Here is a 24,027-nt window from a genome sequence, read left to right as displayed (position 1 = left end):
CTCACTCCATGACTCTATGACTATTTATCAATTTTTCTCAATATTACACAGTGCTGTAGTGATCCTCGAATGAATTGTTGATGTTTAGGTTGTGTCTGAGACTCTGCGAATATTTCCTTCAATGAGAGGAGTGACTTTTTCTCCAAGTTTCACAACTGAAAAATAAACTTTTCTCCAGTATTGTTGCTGAGTAGATGTGTTCCTGCAGAGGCAGTGGTTATGATTTGCAGTTTGCTTTCCACCAACTGGTCAACAGTGAGACAAAATATCTTTGATCCACTGCAGAAACTCCACCTGCTTCCAGTAAATGAACCTGGGAACTCAAGGACCTTTTCTGCAGTCAGCTTAATTGCTGCCAACTATTGTATCTGGCCGATTAAAGGGAAAATGAATCAACTAAAGTAAAATCCTACCAAACAAACTATATTTTCCCATTTACTCACAATGGATACATTTCACTTGGCATTTCTTCTTTAAAAAGGAAAGTCACAGAATACAGCATTCACTGTATGACTATCAGAAACAGGACATTGAATGCAGTGACATTCTGGTTAGTTCAGTCTGTTTATTGAGTATCTTTAAAGCTCCTGAATATGAAGTTAATGGATCCAAAATCCCACATTGCAGTAACATTTGTTATCATCTCAAAGTAAATTAACAAACTTGAATTGGTTCAAACTCACATCACTTGTTGCATCATTCTCTGATTCATGTATCTCATTAAAACTGAGTGGGCCCTTTATACATGGTCAACACTGGTGTCGTGTAACAGTGAATTTCTGCTTATTTTTATGAGCTAACTGTCCCTGTCAGAGCTATCAGTGAGCAGAGAAATGTACTGTTTATAACCTACATTCGTGGTAATGATTATTGTAATACTCTCTAATTTAACCAAACACTCCTGATGTCCCCAGACAGTTACCTGCAATGGTTTAGATGTTGAGGATATTTTTTAAAAAAAACGTATGGACTGTCCTGTTCTGGTTCATTAGATGCTCTTTCAAAAGTTTCCCTCGGTGTTATGTATCACTGCCAACTCACTTTTTGTTTCTCAGGCACACAGCTTTCCTTTACTATGCATTTTAGGGTCGGAGCAATTTGAAAAAAAAAGATGCAAGGAGAGACATTCTGCAATGTAAGGAGGTGCTTCTAATCTCCGGGTCCAAGCTGTTTAGTGACATCCACTCACATTCCGAACATAATCACTTTAGACCTGCTCCATATTAGGTTGCCTAAATGGAATTTAGAAACGCAGATTAGAAATGGGATGTTATTTTGTAAAGTGAGAGAGACCTTGAGTGACAGCAAAAATAAAGTCACTCATTTTGTTGGTTAATAATATGATTGAAGTTCTTTTTAGCTTTATCTGCTTGTGGTGGAATGTAAAATTAAAGGGAGTTAACTTCTAATTGAATATTCTGAATGTAATCACTTTGGACACGCTCTGTATTCAGTTGCCTAAATTGAATTTTGAAATGTTTAGTATGAATTACATGTTATTTTGTAGTGGGACAGAGACTGGCAGTGTCCTGGGAAATAAAAGCTCAATTGTTTTACTAGCTAGTAATATGTTTGAACTTTGATTTTAGTTTTATCTGCTTGTGAATGAATGTAGAAATAAAGGGAGCTAACTTTCGAATGAATTTTTTTAAAACAAAATACTTGCAACTATCATGTGAAACAGACCTGAAGCTACTCAATTTTACTCCCACCATTTAAAAAAAACACTCCCAAAGAACCTATTCGGCAAAATAAATATCCCAAGATGTGTATATATCCATGTTTAAGCGTAACCTGGTAAATACATGAGCCCGTGTGTTGGGGCTGTGCAAGCTGAGACCAGGATCCAGTCTCAGCCTCCAGCAGGAAACCAACAGGCGGAAGCTGTAAGCCTGCCCTTTCCGATGGCCATATAAATCCTAGGCACTGGACCGTAATTCAACACTCCGGGATCGGCTTTGTTTAGAAAGATCTTGACAGAACCGCTTCCCAGAAGTTATCAGAATGATTGTGTCGACAATTTTTCTCAGTTTATTACTGACTTTCTTATCATGTGAGTGTTTTTTGTTCAAGTCTGTCTTTGTTACTGTCTCAATGTTAGTCTACCTCAGGAATGTAAAAGACTCAGGCATCATTTCATCTGCATTAATGCTCATGGTTTATTTCTTGTCTTTTTCAAAGGTGTCCAGTCGGAGATTGTTTTGACCCAGCCAGAGGCAGAGACTGGCCGTCCCGACGGCAGCCTGAAACTGACCTGTAAAACCAGCGGGTTCGATCTCAGCAGTGACTGGATGTACTGGGTCCGCCAGGTTCCCGGCCAGGGTCTGGAGTGGCTGGTTAGCTACTATAGTTCATCCAGCAGCAATTACTATGCACCAGCGATTCAGGGTCGATTTACTGCGTCCAAAGACACTTCAAACAACATTTTCTCGTTGGACATGACTAACCTGAAGATCGAAGACACCGCCATCTATTACTGTGCAACAGACACAGTGGGTCACAGTGCAGTGCACAGCGACATCCTCATACAATAACCACTGACAAGGATTTATCTCAAATTGGTGATTTCTACCGTGGCAGGAGCGAGAAATAATGTGAGATGCAATTTAAACACAATCCAGTCGGGCTAGTTTGTACAAATGTAGAATTATTTTCTACCTTCTTCGTGTTGATTGTCAAGTTAAATGCAGACCAAACCTGGAAAAGTATTCCAAGCTTTCAAAATACAATGAATAGTAAAAGCTGAAATAATGCACCAAATCATTTTTAGAGGAGTCTGAATCACTGCTTTCTGGGAAGTGAAGAAATTATTTGCATTTTACAGTTTACAGTCTGTCATAGTATTTGACACAACGTGTCTCACAGTGATATAACTGGGGTGACACTGCAATTATGATCAATACAAAAACCTATTCAGCCTCCATTGTTTGAAACTAGTCAGTGATTACTTCTACAAACCGTCTTAACTTGCAGTGCAGCATTAGTTCTGTGGGGTTTTATGCCAGTATCACGATTTAATTTGTAAAAGGGTTGGGTAATTATTGATACACCAGTTGGGAATTTTGAGAATCAGCTCATGTGTTACTCTGTGAAGTATAAAACAGTATTAAAATTTATCAAGAATGATCAGAATTCACTAGCGCAATTATGTGATGAAGATTTATCGTGACTTTGTTTTGCCTGTGGTTCTGAAAATTTAAAATGATGGTAGATTTTTGAATTGTTTTATGCAGAGCTAGTTATTGTGCAACCCAGTCCAGAGAATGTAACACTGTGACTATCTTGATTACTGGGGCCAAGGGACCATGGTGACAGTGACTTCAGGTAAGAACTTTGAACTTGCTTAGTGACTTTTTAAAAACTTTCTATTCATGTGACTAATTTCTGAATTAAATGAAGCTCAGATTCTGTGCTGAGTTTGGTTTGGTTCGGATTGAGTTTTGTTCAGACTGATTATAGACTTCAGTTAAGGCTCAGCAAATGGTTAAAATGGTGATGATGGAGTCAGTTGCTCGGTGTATCTCTTTTTTTTTAATCAGATGGACATTCTATGTGGCTGGGTTACTTGAAACACCTAATGTCTCTTAATCAGTCAGCTATAAATAATATTTAATGCCAGTGACACCCTGACTGTGAGTTTTATATTCAACAACAAACCCTAAGAATTCAAAGATGTTCAAGATATTACCAAACATGACTAAAATATGCTAAAATATCATTATTCATTTCCTGAATATGTGTTCTTACCATGATTATATTTTCTAATTTATTTTGTTAATTTTGTTGATGACAAGCAGGTTAGAATCTGTCATAAAAGTTTCTTGAGGTGCTATATTGCATTCTGTTGATTAGATTCTGACTTTGTTTTTACTTGATTCTGTTGAATTGTGTTGATTGGCTTTTGAAATGGTTTTATTTGATTCTGTTGAATTGAATTGGTTGGATTCTGATGATGTTTCATTCAAATCTGTTGTTTTGAGTTGATTGGATTCTGATTTTATTTTCCTGGATTCTGTTGAATTGAGTTGATTGGATTCTTATTCAGTTTGTGAAATTGATCTGCGTTTTCATGCTTTCTGAATTGGTGTTTTCTTTCTGGTGAGGAGATTGACTCTCTGGAATACTTTTCATTACCAATATTTGTGAAGTTCTTTTGTTTTCCATGAATCATTTCTGCATTTGTTAAACTTATATGACACATTTTTCTCTGCTTGATTGAAAACATTACATCTATTTGTAACGGTCTGAAAAACAACTTAAGGCAGAAACCCGGAAGTGTGAGAAATGAAAAAAAATGAGTTTTTAATGCATTGACTTTTTAAAAAAACTCAGTTCTAATTGTAAACTAACTGAATTTTGTTTTGAGTAGCCTCATTCAAAATAAAATTTGGGACTAAAATCTGAAACTGCAGAATTGATCAGATTACATAATTGAAACTAACTTAAAATTATAATGTGGTAATATTTGTCCATTCAGTAATTTTGCTTTGACCATGAAGTGATTAATCAATATATGCCTTCAACCCCACTCTCCTGTGCACTGCACAAGATTGTCATGATCAGGAAGGGTGTGCAGGTTGGAAGTAAATTGAACGATTGCCAGAAACGTTACAGTTTTAAGTGTTAAGTCCCCTCACCAACAAGGTTGCTGTTATGACCTGTTATTTCTATTCAATTTAATCACTAGATTGCTTGATTTTGAGCAGCTTTGTTAGACTTCAATTTGGTTTTTTTGTGAGGTTACATCATGTTCTTGGTTCTGTTGAAAATGTTTGCAGAGCTAGTTCTGCTGCAAACACACCGTGTTGTGATCTGGTGATCGTTGATCTGTTGAGGAGGGACTGTGCTTGGGTAACATTAAATGTGTTATATTTGGGAAACTGTTTCTGGTTTCTACATTGTTTTTGCAATGTTAACACGGTTGGTGACAGTGAACTGCTCTTTCCTCATTCAGTGCAATCAGCATGCGAGTTAAAATTTCATAGAGTCTATTATTAAGTGAAAGGCAAATCGCAAAGGTTTTAGAAATGAAGGGAAAACAGATACCTTCAGGCGCCATTTTTACTTAAAATAAATAATTAAGGATTAATCTAATCCATGCTTTACAATCCAAATTCAAAACTCAACTATCTAGTTCAATCACACCGTCTGTTTTTAAACAGTTTACAAGTCAAAGAGAAATATAAATAGAATTTCAAAAGTCTAATGTTCTAATAGTTCTTGCTCTTGAGCAAAAATGCCATGACTGTGCTATAATTGATCAAGAAACACCTTTCAATTCCTCTGTACACGACATACATATTTTTCAGGCTGGAAAATATCATTGGCAAAGACCGTTTGGAAATTCTGCTCAATTCTATGAAGAACAGATCAGTTTCACTGCTTTGATCAGTTTCACACATAACTTGAGTTAATTAATTGTTATGTCCCTGATTAAAATGGATTTGCAGGATAAAAATAAAACATTAACTGAATTATTTAACCTGCACAGTACTTTAGGTGTTCCCAATCTGTGCATTTTAAATAAATAATTACATTTTACAACAAAATATCAACTGAAGAGTCATTCTTCCGGAAACAACTGCTATAGTGAGTTATGTGACCAAGGCCAAATTTCGAATTAATTAAAGTAATCCACTCATGAACTCGCAGGGCAGCATGGTGGCTCAGTGATTGGCATTGCTGCCTCACAGCACCAGGGTCCCAAATTTGATTCCACCCTCGGGTGACTGCCTGTGTGGAGTTTGTACATTCTCCCTGTGTCTGAGTGGGTTTCCTTCGGGCGCTCTGGTTTCCTACCACAATCTAAAAGAAGTGCAGGTCAGGTGATTGTGTAATTGAGCACAGCCATAGTGTTCAGGGATGTGTATGTTAGGGTGCATTAGTCAGGGGCAAATATAAATTAGGGGGAATGGGTCTGGTTGGGCTACTTACTGTTCAGAGGGTCAGTGTGGAATTGTTGGGCCAAATGGCCTGTTTCCATACTGTAGGAACTCTCCTCTTAAACCATGGGAGTAGTTGCTGCAAACGCAGAGAATTCATTTTTCATCGATGTGTTCAGGCGAATGCAGAGTTCACAAATTTGCAGAAGACATGAACTAGAGGATAACAGAGCACATTGTTTATTCAGACACTGAAAATAGAGTCATATTTATTTTAATTAATATACTTGACCAATTTATTGCAATGTAGTGATCAGAAGGAATCTACTCACATCAGTTCAGTGTGATAATCATTTAGATTAGATTTCCTGCAGTATGTATCAGGCCATTTGGCCCAACAAGTCCACACCGACCCTCTGAAGAGTAACCCACCCAGACCCATTCCCCTACCCTATATTTACCCCTGACTAATGCACCTAACACTATAGACAATATAGCATGACCAGTTCACCTGACTTGCACAACTTTGGATTGTGGGAGGAAATCCACACAGACACAGGGGAGATTGTGTAAACTCCACATAGGCAGTCACCCGAGGCTGGAACCGAGCCTGGGTACCTGGATCTGTGAGGGAGCAGTGCCACATTTACTTAGACATCCGTTAAAGTGGGCAACTCCAGACAGAAGCATGTTTTCAATTCACACCTTTTTAAACATTTTAGTTCATTAAAAGCAGTTAACAAGAAAATAACCTTGCCCTAATTCCTTCAACAGAAATGCTTTCCACACTGGAATGTAGTATTGTTTATGCAGTGCATGCAAAATTTCCACAGTTCAAGGAACATTTTAAGAATATGTAAAAATAATTTAGAGAATAACCCATTTCTTCCAGATCTGTGCTTGAATTGGCGATATTTCCCACCTCAATAATTTTGTTAAATGCAATGACTTATTAAGTTTATTAATTCAGTGGTTATTTATGTTCATTGTGAACACATTCTCATTCACATTAATCCACTGGTTAATTCTTCTGATGAATATTCACTTACAGTGAATATATTTGACGTGAGGAGTTGAGCAATGTATCCTCTAGGATTAAGTCTGTTGTACAGTTTGTTTCAGTGCTATCTCTGACTAACTTGTCAACGGTCCTGACCATTTGTAAATTGTCCAGTTCAGATACCTGAATCTCAGACAGTTCAGTTTCATCTCGTGCTTCAAAACCACTTTTATCTGCCAGAAATACAATAGGTGCCTCAGAATTGAGAGCCCTGACTAAGTTGTTCCAATCAGAACAAACGTTTCAGGAACAAAAGGCAGAGAGCAAGAGTTCTGAAATTGGTTGTTGGCAACAAGGGATATTTGATTGTGCGAGGCAGAGGGAAATATGCTGCATATTTTCTTTGTGCCTCAGTTATGCAGGAGATGTTTCGTGGCATAATGTAGAATCAGAATTTTTTTTTGCATCTTATTATTTGAAAATCTATTATCAGATGTTAATGTCACTGGCAATGGTCATATCACACTTCAAAACATTTTAATCTTTTTCAAACTCAGTAGACCGTCTGGTGCAGCAACAACCACAGGGGAAAGAGGAAGGGAGTTCGAAGTTGGAATCGAGTGACAGTGAATTGATGGCAATGCAATTCCTAGTTTTATTCCTCTGTAGTTCCCATAGAGTTTGAACAATTTGGAGCTGCTGTCAAAGTATTCTTGGATAAATGTTGAAATGTTACTTTCATTGTACAAACATTCTGGAACAACCCCTGGTTGTGGGAAGGTGTTAATAACTAACATGGTTTATATACTGTCAAACAGGTGGGCTATGTTCTCCGTGATAGTGTTGAGCTCATTGTGTTCAGGTCTGTTGTGAAGTTATAGTAGGGTCCCTGATTCTGTGCCAGGTGGCCTGTGTTCACTTACAACCTGTTAGAGAGGTATGTAACACCATCTCTTATCAGGTTACTTCAATGCAAGAAAGCAGATTGAGATGTTTGGGTGTTTGTTGGAATTCCACTCACAGAGGCTAGTGAAATCTATTCAGTCGCTGTCCTGACTTGTGTCTCTTAGATATTAAACAGAATTTTGGTGGTTAGCAGCTTTTTCCAGATCAATATTTGTTCACAAGCTTTTGGGCATCACTAGATGGGGTTAATGGAGTAAGTGCTCAAAGAAATCCCAGCTTTTGGCTTGCTGTTCTAACAATATCATTTATAACTGAAAATGATTCATTTGGGGTTAAAACAGCCTCAGCATAATCTCATCAAATATACATTGAAAATGATTCATTCGGGGTTAAAGTATATTTGATGAGATTATGCTGAGGCTGTTTTACTTAATATTAAACCAGTGCTGTAGCTGAATTTGATAGCTTAGTACGGTGGGGGTTCCGCTGAATCCAACATTTGCAGCAGATGGTGATAGCTTTTCAGTTGGTCTTCCATTGCTATCTCAGACCATCCAGTACCTCTGCTAAGAATTCTTTTTCCAACAGGAGTCAAGCCAATGGAATCACTGTTTGTCTCAACGGGTGTGAGCTCTTGTGCCAAAAACATGAAAACAATTTGGTGAAGAGGGGGTCTCTGGATGCGAAAGGTTAACCTTGCCTTCTCTCCACAGGAGCTGCTAGACCTGCTGAGTTTCTTCAGAAGTTTCTGTCTTTATTTTGGTTTTCTAGCATTTAAAGTTTGTTGTTTCATTGAAAAAAGTTCTGTTCGATTAAACACGTTCTTCAGAGAAAAGATGCATTTGAACAAATTGCGAATGTTCAGAGATATTATTGAATTTGAGTGCCCCGATCTCGAGCTGTAGTTTCACAAGAAACTATTATGAAGTAACAACACACTGCAGAGTGCAGTGGCTGCTGTAATTGGGTGGAAGTTATTTTGATCAATCAAATAGAGAATGTCAATGATTCCGTTCCAAATAATCAACAGAAGTTTTTTTTTAAAACATGTGTGAAACAATTCATTTGTTGAAATATTTTAATAAAAAGTACTCACGGCCAGTGCTAGCTTAATGAATGACACAATGATAGGAAGGTAGGAACAAGAGGAGGGCACTCAGCCCCTCGAGCTGTTCCACCACTTACTTAGATCATGGGGCATCTGTGAGCTCAATCCACAGGTCTCCCTTTGGCTAAAACTCTTTAACACCTTTGTTTAACAAGCAAAAACTATCCCAGATTTACTGATTCGACTGCCCATAACAAAGGGAGACACCATTTCTGAAAGACATTCCTGTGAGTACTGTGACACAATGAGGCTGGAATTAATTGCTCATGAAAGTAAGCTTTAAATCTCTGACAATTTCCAATTGAAACATCCCAATCATCATATTTCATTAATTTAACACTATACTTCCCTGGAATCAAGAAATATAATGTGTGATTGCCTTGCTAAAAATGAGGAGAAAGTGAGGACTGCAGATGCTGGAGATCAGAGCTGAAAATGTGTTGCTGGAAAAGCGCAGCAGGTCAGGCAGCATCCAAGGAGCAGGAGAATCGACATTTCGGGCATGAGCCCTTCTTCAGGAAGGGCTCCTTGGATGCTGCCTGACCTGCTGCGCTTTTCCAGCAACACATTTTCAGCAGTTGCTAAAAATGAGGGAAGCTTCATTCCTATTATATGATTAAGAAATAGCTCTGTTCATTCAGTGAAAACACAGTCAAATCACACAAAAAGAAACCATGATTTGGAGATGCCGGTGTTGGACTGGGGTGTACAAAGTTAAAAATCACACAACACCGGGTTATAGTCCAACAGGTTTGATTGGAAGCACACTAGCTTTCGGAGCGACGCTCCTTTGTCAGGTGATAGTGGAGTGTCGCTCCGAAAGGTAGTTTGCTTCCAATTAAACCTGTTGGACTATAACCTGGTGTTGTGTGATTTTTAAAAAAGGAAACCATGTCATCTTGTGTAGACACACAAGTGCCTCAAATAATTTTCAATTCTTCCAGTGGTTGTTTGAATCTCTAGACAGGTGTGGAAGTGTCAGACTTTTTATATCGCCTTGAGAAACCAGTTGTCATCAGTCTATATGAATTGCTGAAGTTTGTGTGGTATTAGCACATTCACAGCGCTGTTAGGAAGTGAGTCCCATGGCTGTGATTGAGGAAGAGGAAACGGGCAGGAAAATAGTTGAGAGTCAAGTTGAAGTCTGATTTGGAGGAAAGCTTTACATGCATGTGTGTCCTTATCCTCAAGGATCACAATTTTGGAACATGCTGCCGAAGGGACATGTCAGCATGCAAAATGGAAGCTGAAGAAGGCATCTCGGCCTCTCTAGAAGGCTATTCCATTCATGGGATCATCATTAATCTTGCTGCTCACCAGTCTTCCCAGAACATTGGAAGACTCGATAACATTGAACTTGATTGTTTCCTGTTCGACAAAAGAATGGTGAATTCTTCTGGAATTCTCCACCACAGAAATTCATAGATTCAAGACTCATCGATTCTTGAAAGCGTTGTCTCAAGTACCTAGTGTGTTGAAAGCGTTTGGCACATGTACCTTCATTGGTCACAGCACTGAGTGCAGGAGTTAGGGCTTCATGTTGTAACTGTCCAAAACATTGGAATGAACTGCCAGAGGAAGCGGTAAGTGCAGAGATCGGTCCCACATTGAGAAGACATTTGAACAGCTACAGGAACTGGATCGGTCTGGATGGATATGGGCCAAAGGCAGGCAAGTGGAATGAGTTTAATTTGGGAACTCTGGTCAGCATGGATGGGCTGGACCAAAGGAACTGTTTCTGTGCTGTACGACTTTATGACTCACTGACTTTATGGTGGAGGAGGCTTAAAGTTGGAAGGTGGTGAGCAAGTGAGGGGCTAGATTGGGCATGTGGGAGAGTTTGGGCTGTAGGCTGGTAGGCTGGCTGCTGGGTAAGCTTGCGTGCACTCTGTCTGGCAAAAGGTGGCATCAAGGTAAATGGTAATGGTCACAGGATAATTTGGTTGAATTGTGCTTGGTAGGTGAGGGGTAGTTTGAGCTGAAATGCAGGAGGTCTGTCTTTGCCAGGCTGGTTTATGGAGAAGTGGGCAGGATGCCAGGCTGGTTAGTGTAGAGGTGGGCAGAGTGCCAGGATGTTTCGGGGGTGGAAGATCACTGGAATGAAGTGACAGGTGGATGTGTTGTCAAAATGCAAAGCTCGGAGTCTGGCAAAATGGTAGGTTGTAAAGCACAGATGCCAAAGGAGCTAGGATGCAATGTGCACAGGTTGTCTTGGGTAAGATGAGAGGTCAGTGATCAAGGGCTGAGGTCATGTCTTGGGTAGTGGGCTTTTGTCAGAGGTTGTGAAAATGATGGTGCCAGGTCCAGTCAGGGCCAGATTCACCATGGGCCAGGTGCAGGGTGGCAGGAGTGTAAATGACTGAAAGGAATTGAGATCATATGTCCATCTGGAATATAGAACATTACAGTGCAGTACAGGCCCTTCAGCCCTCGCTGTTGCGCTGACCTGTGGAACCAATCTGAAGCCTATCTATCCTACACTATTCCATTTTCACCCATATGTTTATCCAATGACCTTTTAAATGCCCTTAAAGTTGGCGAGTGTACTATTGTTGCAGGCAGTGCGTTCCATGGCCCTACTACTCTCTGAGTAAAGAAACAACCTCTGACATCTGTCATCTATGTCCTCTCCTGCTAGCCATCACTATTCAAGGAAAAAAACTTTCACTGTCCACCCTCTGTTTATCTTTTATGTCTCAATTAAGTCACCTCTCAACCTTCTTCTCTCAAAAAAAACAGCCTCAAGACCCTCATCCTTTCCTCATTAAACCTTCCCGCCATACCAAACAACAACCTGGGAAACCTCCTCTGAACTCTTCCAAAGCTTCCACATTCTCTCTATGATGTGGTGACCAGAACAGTACACAATACTCCAAGTGCAGCCACACCAGAGTTTTGTACAGCTGCAACCTAACCTCGTGGTTCTGAAACTCAGTCCCTCTATCGATGAAAGCCAGCGCAATGTATGTCTTCTTAACAACTCTATCAAACTGGCTGGCAACTTTTAGGGATCTATGTACATGGGCACCGAGATCTCTCTGCTCAGCTACACTACCAATATGGATTGCCTTGGATGTGTTTTGTGTGATAGGGCTTGTGTGTTCTGGGCATGAATGGGTGTATAGCAGGGTAGGGTTTGTCAATGTGAGTGGAAATTTAGGTCTAGGCAGAGTAAGTGCAGTGGTTAGTCTGAGAGATGAGGTTTGGTGGTGAACTGCGTATCAGTTTGATAATTATTAAAGTTCAAGATTACTTGTTCATTTCTCAAATCATATTTATGTAAATACTCAGCTGTAACACTCCAAAGTCTCTGAACCTTAATGGTCCTCCATTTTTCAGAGGCCTCCAGAATTCAGATCATTGTAAATGAGACGTTTCAACTTCCAGACAATTGGCCGGAGTTCAGCCGTGACAGCCATCCTCCCCGTCCCAGTGCTCAGCTCCTGCCTGTGCTGCTGCTGCTGCTGCTGCTGCTGCTGTGACCTTCCTCCCAGAGAGAACATTCTGCCTTGCAGTGATAAGTGAGGAAGGCTCACTGGACCTGATTTCCAAGTATGGGGACGGCAAACACGGGGGGACACAACTTTAAAGTGAGGGGAGAGAGGTATAAGACAGATGGCAGAGGTAGTTTCTTTACTGATTGTGTAGTAAGGGTATGGAATGCTTTGCCTGCAACGGTAGTAGATTTGCCAAGTTTAAGTACATTTAAGTTGTCATTGGACAGGCATATGGATGTACATGGAATAGTGTAGGTGGGATGGGCTTCATATTAGTATGTCAGAGCAGCACAACATCGAGGCCAAAGGGCCTGTACTGCCCTGTACTGTTCTATGTTCTATGATTCACTCTGATTTCTCTCCGGGGGTACTGCCAGCTGTTGGGTATTTCCAGCAGCAGGGTACCTAGTGGGGCGGCATGCTGGTTCTGTGGTTAGCGCTGCTGCCTCACAGTGCTAGGGACTCGGGTTCCATTCCAGCCTCGGGTGACTGTCTGTGTAGAGTTAGCACTTCCTCCCCATATCTGTGTGCATTTTCTCCCACAGTCCAAAGATGTACAAGCTGGGGGAATTGCAAATGTTGTGTTCAGTGATTGGGAGGTTAGGTGCATTAGTCAGGGTTAACTGTAGCATAATAGGGTAGGGGAATGGGTCTGGATGTGTTTCTTTTCAGAGGGTGGGTGTGGACTTGTTGGTCCAAATGGCCTGTTTGCACACACTGTAGAATTTCGATGAATCTGCATTTCCTTGGTTTGTATTTTGTGAAACTTCTCTGCTCTTCACAGCAATCCAATGAAAGTGTCAGTTGGTGAGATTTTCAAACAGTTCCTGGGGTGGGATCAGGATGTTCTTCTTTCGAAATGATATGGCAATGGCCAAGGTCGAGGGCATGTTTCTAAAGAGGGAACCAATGATCATGATCAGCAACTGGTAGGAAACAAAAATAAACTCCAGTTATGCTGTAGACTTCAGCGGGAGCATACTGGCAAATGGTGACAGCTGAGGATACATTTGAGTAACTGATAAGGTCAAATTAACAGAAACTAACATGCTCAATTGGTCATTCTATTGTAGAGACACCATCTTCCCCCACGCTTTATGGCCTGGTCTCCTCCTGTGAGGAGCACAACACCGATTCGACAATCTTTGGTTGTTTGGTGATGGACTATTCCCCTGACGTCACCAAGGTAACCTGGAAGAAAGGTGGGGAGCTAATCACGGATGGATTGAAGACTTACCCATCAGTGAGAAACAAGAAGGGAACCTACACCCTGAGCAGCCAGTTAACCCTGCCCGGGTCAGCGGTAGATTGCCCCAGCAAAATCTACTGTGAGGTTGAACACAGCGGGTCACACTCACACAAGAGCAAAGAAATGCCATGTGGTACGTATTGTGGGAACTGAGATAAACAGAGCATCTGGGATTAATATGAGTAAGGCATTATTTATAACCATTTTCACAGAATCACCTTATACAGCACAGGAAAAAGGCCCTTTGATCCATCCAGTTTAGCCTATCAATAACAGCCACCTAACTATTCCAGTCCCATGTGCCAGCACATGATCCATTGCCTTGTGTGACTTGCCCTTGCAAGGATGCATCTCAATACTTCATACTTATTATGAGGGGCTCAGTTTCTACATGACTTATAGGTGCTGAGCTCCAGGCTAACACCACCCTCTGTTTGATTTTGTTTTCCCCTGAGATCCACTTGGAACCTCCTGGCCTTACCTTCACCCTGTGCCCCTGAGGCATTGATCTCTCCATCAAGGGGAAAGGTTTCATCCAGTTTACCCAGTCTATGCCTAAAATAATTCTAGACATCATGATAATCTTCTCCCTAACTCTCCTCTGCTCCAAGGAAAACCCCTGTCTATCTCATCTAGTTTCATAACTAAAACCCTCCAACCCAGGCAAGATCCTGGCAAATCTAATCAATACTGCCTTCAGTGTAATCACATTCCTTCGATAACATGCACACAATGCTTCAATATGGCCTAACCAGTGTTCTATGAAGTTCCAGTATTATCTCCCTGTTCTTCATTGTCAATGTCTAGGCTAATAAAAGCAAATATCCTCCCACCTTTTTAGTCTCTTTATCCAGACGACACAGTACTATAGGGGATCGGTGGGTACATGCACCAAAGATCCTCAGGCCTTTCCAGGGTTCCACCATTCAAAACGTCACACCTCACAGATTCTTCTGCCGAATTACATCACCTTACATTTATCCAGAATAATTTCCATTTGCAACTTCTCTTCACATACAACCAACCCTTTTATATCCTCCTGCAATCTAAAGCCATAATGCTCATGACTTAACAACATGACAGTTTTCATTTCATCTGTGAATTCACTGGTTAATCCTCCTAAATTTGAGTCTCAATCATTGGTATGTAAGAGAAATAACAAAGAAATCAACCCCAATCCCTACAGAACACCAGGAGACATAGATTTCCAGTCACGCAGACACCCAATGACTATTACCCCCTGCTCCCATCACTCAGCCAGTTTGAGATCCAATCTGTCAAATTAACTCGGATCCCATTGGCTCTGATTATTGCTATCATCTGGACATCGAGTTATCTCTCTGAAAACTACTATCAAATTGTTACACATGACTTTCTCTCAATAAAACCATGCTGAAAATTGTTGGTTTATCTTCCAAATGAAGACTAATTTCACTTTTCAATAGTTTCCCTACCACTGGGACTAGCTTGACAGATCTGTGTTTTCATTATTTACCCCTTCCTTTGTCCTGCGTAACAGTGCAACGTTGGCTGATCTACACTCACTTGGCACAACTGCTGTGGCCAGGCAGTAATTCTAAATTATTGTCAGCGACCCAACTATTTCATCCTTTGCATCGCTCAACCGCTTGGTATACTTTTCATCTGCCCTGGAAATATAACCACTTTTCATTCAGCAAGACAACACAGAACATCACGTCATGTGTCCTAATTTCTGAAAGTACATCACAACACCCCTCCATGATTTCTGTCCCCACATTGTCCGTCTTACTAGTGAACACTGACACAACACATTCATTTTGACCACAACCTAATCCTCCGACTCCACTCCAATAATAACACTTAATGGGCATTACTGTTTCCCGAATCATTCTTTTATTATGAATGAGCCTGTAAGTTTGAAAAATATTTTCCTTTATTTTGACTGCTATTATTTTCTCATGGTCCCTTTTGCTCTTCTAATCCCTTTTGCCTTGCACGTTCTGTACTCCATACTAATTTCCACTGTTTTGAGATTTCAGTATAGATCAGAAGCCTCCCTTGTTTCTCTTTATCTCACCCTCCATGCCCTTTGGTGTCCAGAGCCCGCTACATTCTTGGTCCCATTCAGTGGCTTCCTGGGAAATGTCCTCCCTGTGATTTTCCTATCTCTTTCTTAAATGTGTCACACTGCTCTGACTCAGATTTACCAATAAGTGTCAGCTTCCAATCCACTCTGGTTAAGCCATTACCTAATCTTACTAAAATTGTCCTTCCCCTTTTCATAACTTTGGGACAATTTCCATTCCTTTGCAGTACAATCTGAAATCCAACTGATTTACAATCACTGTCTGCAAAGTGCACCACCATTGATGTTTTACCCACTGGGTCGACTTCATTTCCAAAAGTTAAGTCCAGGTTCACCCCTTTCTTGCAAGGTCTGGATTAAAATTCTCTGTATTAACACATACTTTGTTAAAATATTCTCCTGGGGGCATTTTCAGAATTGTGCTCCCTCTCAACTTTTGACACAATGAGTATCCAAGCCTATGCTGAGGAAGTTAAAAACCTCTTTTCTCATTCCCCTATTTAATTAACATTTCTCTGAAATTTGCCCATGTCTTTGCACTTGGTCTTTTGGACCTATAGTAAGGTCTGTCGTGCTCTCCCAGTAGTTATGTTTGCTGTATTTTGGTTTTGAAGCACTGTCCATTTGCCTTTGTTCGAGGAGGTATCCATGATTTCATTTCTCTTTACAGCCTAAAATACTCTTGTAAGAATTGCGACAGAAGCAACATTCTGTGCCGCAAACCCCCGCCTCCATCCTTTTCCATCTTTCCCTGTCTCGCCTGAAGGCACTAAATCCTGGAATATTGAATAGCCACTCCTGCCCGGCTCTCAATATGTCTCCGTGATAGCAATCGCATCATTTCCTCATTTATGGCGGTATTTCATCTGCCTTGTTCATCAGACTCTGTCATTAAAACGATTACCATCCAACATTGCTATCTCCCTTCTGATGTTACCGGCCTATCGTTTTTATGCCTCCTTGACTCCCTTGCTGTGCCCTATAATTTTAGCTTTTCACATTGTCCTGCTGATCTTTCTGTGTGGATCCCAGCTTCTCCAGCACTCTGCACAATTATGATTCTCGTATCCATTAACCACAAGAAACCTTGATATATGAGAACTGATTGTATTTGTTATGAAATTCATCAGATAATTTATGCGATGTGTTTCCTAAAGGTACAGGTCCTCTCCCACCAACTCTTCTCCTAACTGTGAGCTCCAGTGAAGAAATCGCAAGCAGCAAGTTTGCAACCATTGTCTGTTCAATCATCGATTTCCATCCGAAGTCAATCTCCGTGAGTTGGTTGAAAAATGGCCGACTCTTGGATTCTGGCTTCTTCACGTCTCCCGTGTGTGAGGCGAACGGGAACTTCTCGGTGACGAGTCGGCTGATAGTCCCTTATGGTGAATGGTACAACAGCGCAGTCTATACCTGCCAGGTCACTCATGAAGACAACATTCAAAGTAAAAACATCACCGCACTCCAGGGTAAGAGACACATACTGAGAGAGCTACAAATCACTCTGAACTCTGATGTGAATCAAACACACTAATTTATCAGGCGTAGTAAACAGCAAGGTACAGCTTCTCGTTTCCCAACATGTCACGTATCTCATTTCAGTTTGAGTGTTACATTAGCATTGCTCATAATTCAACATTTTGGCAAGTCAGAAAAGCATGTTTCCTCTCTGTTGAAGATAGATATATAGACAGTGAGCTTTGTTAAATAGTTTGTTGCCTGACCATGCTGGGAGAGGCATTCAGAGTGCTGAATCCTTGCCTGGTAGTGGCTTCAAGGATAAGTTTGGGGGTGGAGGGGGGATATTGGAGAGATATCTAATTGAAACATAAAAAATACTGAGAGACTGAGGTCGAGTGAACGTGGAATAGATGTTTTGACTGGTAGGCGAGACTAGGACCCAAGGGCACAGTCTCAGGGTCAAAGGGGCACCGTTTAGAACTGAGATGGGGAGGAATTTCTTCAGCCAGAGGGTGATGAATCTGTGGAACTTGTTGCTGCAGAGGGCTGTGGAGACCAGGCCATTGTGTATATTCAAGCCAGAGATAGTTCGGCTCTTGTTTAGTGTGGGGAGAAGACAGTAGAACGGCTTTAGCCCGAAACGTCGATTTTCGTGCTCGTCGGATGCTGCCTGACCTGCTGTGCTTTTCCAGCATCACTCTGATCTAAACTCTGGATTGGCCGAACAGCCTTATTCTGATCCTCTATCTTATGATGTTGTGGTCTCAAAATGATGTGGTTAAAATATGCAGTGACCTTACTTGAAAATAAATCAGAATGCGTTCAATGCTTCATTCCCTGATCAGGAATGACCTGTTGGCCTTGGACATTGTACGACATCGATTTTTATCTGGTACTGAGCTCTTTAACTACATTTATGGGATCAGACCACAGACCAAGTGGGTATCACATTTGATGAACTGGGATAAACGTGGTCTCACTGAGCTTCTTTAAGATGCTCTCTGTAAGTAGTGGATGAGGGAGGAGAATAAATTCTGGTAAGAATGCTACAATAGGGATGAATGAACGAGGAACTCCAGACAGGCTGATTTAGCCTGGTTTGGGGTGGTGATGTTTACACAGTGGGTAGTGGATGTCAATAAAATTAGTGTACATTTCCATCACGTTTGTAGATTAATTTAAGATGCTTTTGTTTGTTTTTTTTCTCCCCTGCTCTATGAAGAAATTTTAAAAATGCAGCTTGGTAAATAAAGTGAAAGTACAAACCAGTCATGAACGAACTGAATGGAGGGAAAGACTTAAGGAGATGGGTGTCCTTCTCGATATCCAATGCTGTACTCAGTGCCTTGTTTTCAGATCTACTCCAAACTCAGCCCACGAGGAACAATGACATAAATTAGAGAATGACATCACACCAATAACGCAAAGTATTTTTGATCACGTTAAATATAATGAACAGAATTTCCATGGCTATTCACCGCTCCTGTAACACTTTAGAAATCTGCAAAGAGAATAATTATTTATTATAATTTGTCCGAAATTTGGGATGTGATTTGGCAGTCAGCGTGACCAGCAACACTTGCACCTAAGGGTTATGAACAAGGAATTGAACTCATTCTATTCAGATTACTCTTGTCACAAATATCAATAGATGGTCTTAAGTGAGAGACAAATTCTGAAAGAAAGGTAATTCCATGGGTTACATAATGGTATCTTCGATGATTTTACTTTTTTCACAGGTGTCACTTGTTACAAAGTCAGTGTTCTTTAGGAATAATGACACAGGGTATGTCATAGGTAATCACAAATGCTTTCACAAATCAAAATACATCAACAATAGTAAGCATTGTTTCAGCAATGGTTGGAGTTGCCATTTTGAAGGTGGTGTCTTCACCCTGTGAAGAAGTAATCTGAAGATTGGGTGTTTGTATCATAAAGGGGCATTTTTCATTGACTTTGATTTTTGTTTCATAGAAGATACCGAGTGCCACCCACACACCGTTAAAATCCTCCCACCGCCAGTAGAACAAGTCTTACTGGAGGCGACGGTGACGTTAACCTGCGTTGTGTCCAATCTTCCTTCTGGAGTCAACGTGACCTGGAAACAAGAAAAGAAGCCTCTGAAATCCGAGATTGCTGACCAGCCTGGACAGAATCCCGACAGCGTGATCAGCAAATTAGACATTTCTACTGAAGCCTGGCTGAGTGGCGTTACTTTTGAATGTGTGGTGTACCATCAGAATCTACCGACTCCACTGAGAGACTCCATCCACAAGGAGAAAGGTGAGCGGTGAGATTAAAACACAAAGCATCCCATGTGGAATCCAGATCCAGTTACATCAATGGCAGGCTTTGATTGGTAATGAACAAACACCGTTGGGAGCATTAATGATGCATCTGAAGGCAGGATAGCTAAGTAGCTGATTAAGAAAAAGATGGACCAAAGGATATTGTATTCTGATTAAGTCAGAAAAGGTGGGAAGTAACCTGGGTTGTGATGTCACCATCAGCAATGACAGTTGGACAGAATGCCCTTGTTGTGGGCTGGAAACATGGAGGCAACTTTCACATTAAACTTTACTTTTTTTACTGAACAGAATGTGTACCATACTGCTCCTTTAGAAAAGGAAAGTGAATAAATCCCAAATTAAAAATGGCATATTTTAATATTTAGTGTAATTGTGATATTGGTTCAGGATGTTTTTGGTTGATTTATATTTGTCTCAAATATTCTGCAGTGATTAATCCGCTGGAGCCATCAGTGTCGGTCCTCCTGCCACCAACAGAAGAAATCTCCGCTCAGAGGTTTCTCTCCCTCACCTGTTTAGTGAGAGGTTTCTCCCCCCGAGAGATCTTCGTCAAGTGGACAAACAATGACAAGCCGGTGAATCCCAGTAACTACAAGAACACCGAGGTGATGGCGGAGAGTGACAACACTTCCTTCTTCATCTACAGCCTGTTATCCATTACAGCGGAGGAGTGGGCCAGCGGTGCTTCTTACTCCTGTGTGGCGGGACATGAAGCGATTCCATTGAAGATCATCAACAGAACAGTCGATAAATCCAGCGGTAAACCGAGTTTCGTAAACATTTCACTTGCACTGATGGACACTGTTAATTCATGTCAATAAAAATCTCAAAGTTGCATTTAACAATTCAACAGAAGTAATAAAGTTTCTTTTCCCTCCAGTTGTGAGGTAAATACTGAATTAGTTGTTTCTCACTCTGACTTACATTACATCGGTGTAGTTAAAGTGGATAATTAACAGGTCTAGGACAAGGGTCTTGTGCAGTTAATGTTCTCTGCTCAGATACACCCTGGGTCAGAGACAGAGTAAAGCTCACTCATTGCAGGATTCCACCAAGTCCCTTATCCATCTTTAGTCCCTCTGTGACAAAATCTGACACTGTCCATTTTATGTCAAGGGTAGAGCACGAGGTTTGAACTTGGTGTTCTTGATTCCCCCCATTGGACATTCTTACAAAATTCATGTCAGTTTTCAACTGCCACATTGCACCAATTGGAAATGTAAATTTAAGACACTTTAAAATTAAATTTGATTGGAACATACCAATCGTAAAGAGGGCAGAACAGTTTGAATGTAACCTTTGTTTCTGGGGAACTGCCAGGGATCTTGCGCCAGCGCATGAGTTGACAGAATGTATCTTCACTTTCACACCAAAGAGAATCGACAGATAAGTTGTCGTGGAGCAGAGGGGAGGGGAACGATGAATGGTCTGTCCTCTTGCTCCCTGTGCAGAGTTTTCATGGTCGATGTCCTCTGTAATGTAACCCCGTTACTAACAGGAACAGTCAGCTCCTTGCTTACTGTCCAAAGATTGAACATTTCCTTGCAAAATAATACCTTTGAAACATGTTGGACACGCTTGGCTCTGTTAACAAATGATTAACATCGATTCCCATAATCCAAAACTGGTGTTTGCATCGTCCCGGCTTGAATTCCATAGTTTTGTCTCAGTTTTCTGGAGCACATGGGATCAATTCTGGTATTCGAATACCTGATATCATTTTGTTTCACATACAGAACACAAGTAGACATTTTCTAATAAACATATTCAGAAATGTTATCTCTGGGGCAGTGGGGATTTGAACTCACACCTTTTCTCTCAGAGACAGCAATTCTATCACTGCAACAGAAGAGTTGCTCATAAAACGCTTATCTCTCCACGACGATGGGAAATGTTTCCTACAACACCAAGGTCAAATCTAATTATGGGCAATCCATTAAAATTAGAACAATAAAATAGTATAATAAAAATTGCAGTCTGGTATAAGAACAGATACAGAGAGATGATCGCAAATACACACGTAATGACACATATATGGGCTCTCACCTAAAGACACATATTTATGTGCACACTCAAATGTGCATATAGATAAGATGTCACACACGCATACTCGCACAGAGCCACACATGCAAGTGGTACTTGAACACCCACCTAAGCTCATACAAAAACTCACATACACCGAAAGAAAATTATTTGCACAAATGAACAGGGGTACTCACACATAACCATGAGAAATATAGACACACGGTAACACTCAAATGGGCATGAATACATATACATTCATACAGCACAATGCGTACAGACATACACGCATGAACACACAGATACAAATTCCGAAAAATGTCCTCCCACATGTCAACTCATACAGGCACGTAAGTGCACAGAGATAAATATTAATATCATTATTTTCCCATTTTCAGAATCACAAATATATGATGACAGAGGCAGCTTAATTAGTTATTTTTAAACCACATTGATCAGCATGTATACAATGTCACACGTACACACAAATTCAGAGTCTCACATGCAGACACACAAGTGCATAGATCAACAAATAGGGGGGCGTTTATTAAATAAGGAGAATGGGCACAAGCATCAGCAAGCATCCACACACAGTAACACAAACAAGCTTCTCAGGAGATGGTTTGGGAAAGATTGCCACACAAGCAAACATCGTCATATAAATATAAACATCCATCAAAACATAACATTGCATGCTAACATTTATTAAGCATCACCATGAAAATAACCTCGTTTAGGTAGGACCTGAAACAGACACATAAGCACACATTTTAGATAGCACTAATGAAAAGTGAACACTCACAAAGACATTACAAGATAAGCATAGGCAGCAACAAAATGGCATATTAGCATGATGATGCTTACACAATGTGAACAGACCAAAATTTCGGTGCCCAAACACATGAGCACACCAGCAGTAAAGGAACAGGAATATGTTTATTCATGCACAGACTCCAACATGGGCAAGAGTGAAGGAAGAGACTCTCATAACCACATACACAAACATTAAAGGGAAACCAAACACACCAAGCAGTAGGTCAAATAAATTAAGGGACACATGTACAAAAACTTATTCCTAAATATACAGATCCTACAAACAAAAATGTGAAGCAATGTCCTGACTGTGATGTCACTTATATTCACGATTTGCCAAGCAATTGGTCACCAATACATAAAGGTGAGAATCACATTTGAACTTTTATTCAGTGATGGCCACAATTTTCAACTAAAGTGCTGTCACAGCCTAAATTTAAAATATAATGATATAATTAAAATAATCATTTGTAATAAGCATTCCTCAAATAATAATATCCTTAAATAATAGATTAAAAGAAAAATAATTTAAAACGTTCTGACATGGACAATGAAGAAAGAACATGTGCAGTTCGTATTTGTAATTTCTTGCTGAGAGTCAATAATGCACTGATGGATACAGATAAGAGTCACACTTGAGAAATACCTGACTGCTTTATGAAGATGTAATGGTCTCTAATTACATGACTTGGATGCACATAGATCGATCTGGATCAATAAACGATCTAAATGCATTCTCTCGGCTTTATATTCATAGATTCAATAGATCGCACTTGGATTGAAGACTATGACGATGATAACAGCAACATCTGGACAACTGCTTCCACGTTCATCACCTTGTTCTTCCTGAGTATTTTCTACAGCGCTGCCGTCACTCTGGTGAAGGTGAGAATAATCACATCTTTCTCACGCCAAACAGTCCAATATGTTTTGTGAAATCTCTAAGTGTGCCATTGAATAAACATTAAATCTGAAAGTCCCTGATCATAAATATCTGCGTCATTGCTTTCTCTCTCTTTTCCAGGTTAAGTGAATGAATTGTGGACCCCTTTGATTTTCCTGATCTGCTTATCAAGGTCTCTGAATTCCCAATCTACAATCTGTCCTGTTGCTGACTCTAACAGTGAGATCACTTCAGTTTATCAGTGTGTAACTGAGACAATTATTGATGGATTTTTGTTTTTACTTTGATATCTTTGAGATGGTTGTGGTTGGAAGAATTTGTAGCTTCCCTGTTGTTTGAAGCCCATTTGTTTTGTTTTTATTTGTTCCTTACTCAGAATGGTTGCCTACCCTTTCTGATGAGCCTTTGTATTCCCTTTCTTGTGACTGTTACTGATGTACAGAAAATTCCCACCTCACAGCGCATGTGTTCTCGTCTCAATGTGGCAACCAGCCATTATATTCACTTCTGTTAGCTTTTACATCAACGTTTTGGATAAAAATGCTTTCTGAAATGGTTAATAAATCTCGAATGAATATGCACTAACCTTGAGTTTGCTTCATTCTTTCTTCAAGGCCAGTCAGTAATCATACATTTTCCCACATCCTACTCCTTTCCCAGCCAAATACTTTCACTTGTTCTGTTTGATTGTGTTTCATCCAGTCATTTAGTTTAATGTTGCGCTGCCATGCCGCCCACTAATGTAAATACATCTTTCACACGATATGCCTGATGGAACACTCCAGAGGCAGAATGATTAGAGAACATT

At 40.4% G+C, this 24,027-nt stretch overlaps 1 gene segment (V, D, J or C); it reads left to right on the top strand.

The window, feature by feature from the left end:
• The first annotated feature begins 1,923 nt into the window (after window positions 1-1,923).
• LOC132808799 (Ig heavy chain C region, membrane-bound form-like) lies at window positions 1,924-23,727 on the top strand. The segment is given in 9 exon segments: window positions 1,924-2,053; window positions 2,182-2,497; window positions 3,284-3,324; window positions 13,467-13,775; window positions 16,868-17,179; window positions 19,146-19,454; window positions 19,910-20,239; window positions 23,073-23,200; window positions 23,340-23,727. Coding segments are annotated over 9 exon segments (1,803 nt in total).
• Window positions 23,728-24,027: the final 300 nt, after the last annotated feature.

This window comes from Hemiscyllium ocellatum, assembly GCF_020745735.1.
Source record: "Hemiscyllium ocellatum isolate sHemOce1 chromosome 40 unlocalized genomic scaffold, sHemOce1.pat.X.cur. SUPER_40_unloc_1, whole genome shotgun sequence".
Taxonomy (NCBI): Eukaryota; Metazoa; Chordata; class Chondrichthyes; order Orectolobiformes; family Hemiscylliidae; genus Hemiscyllium; species Hemiscyllium ocellatum.
Note: the sequence above shows the minus strand (reverse complement) of the source record. Positions and strands in the feature narration are given on the sequence as shown.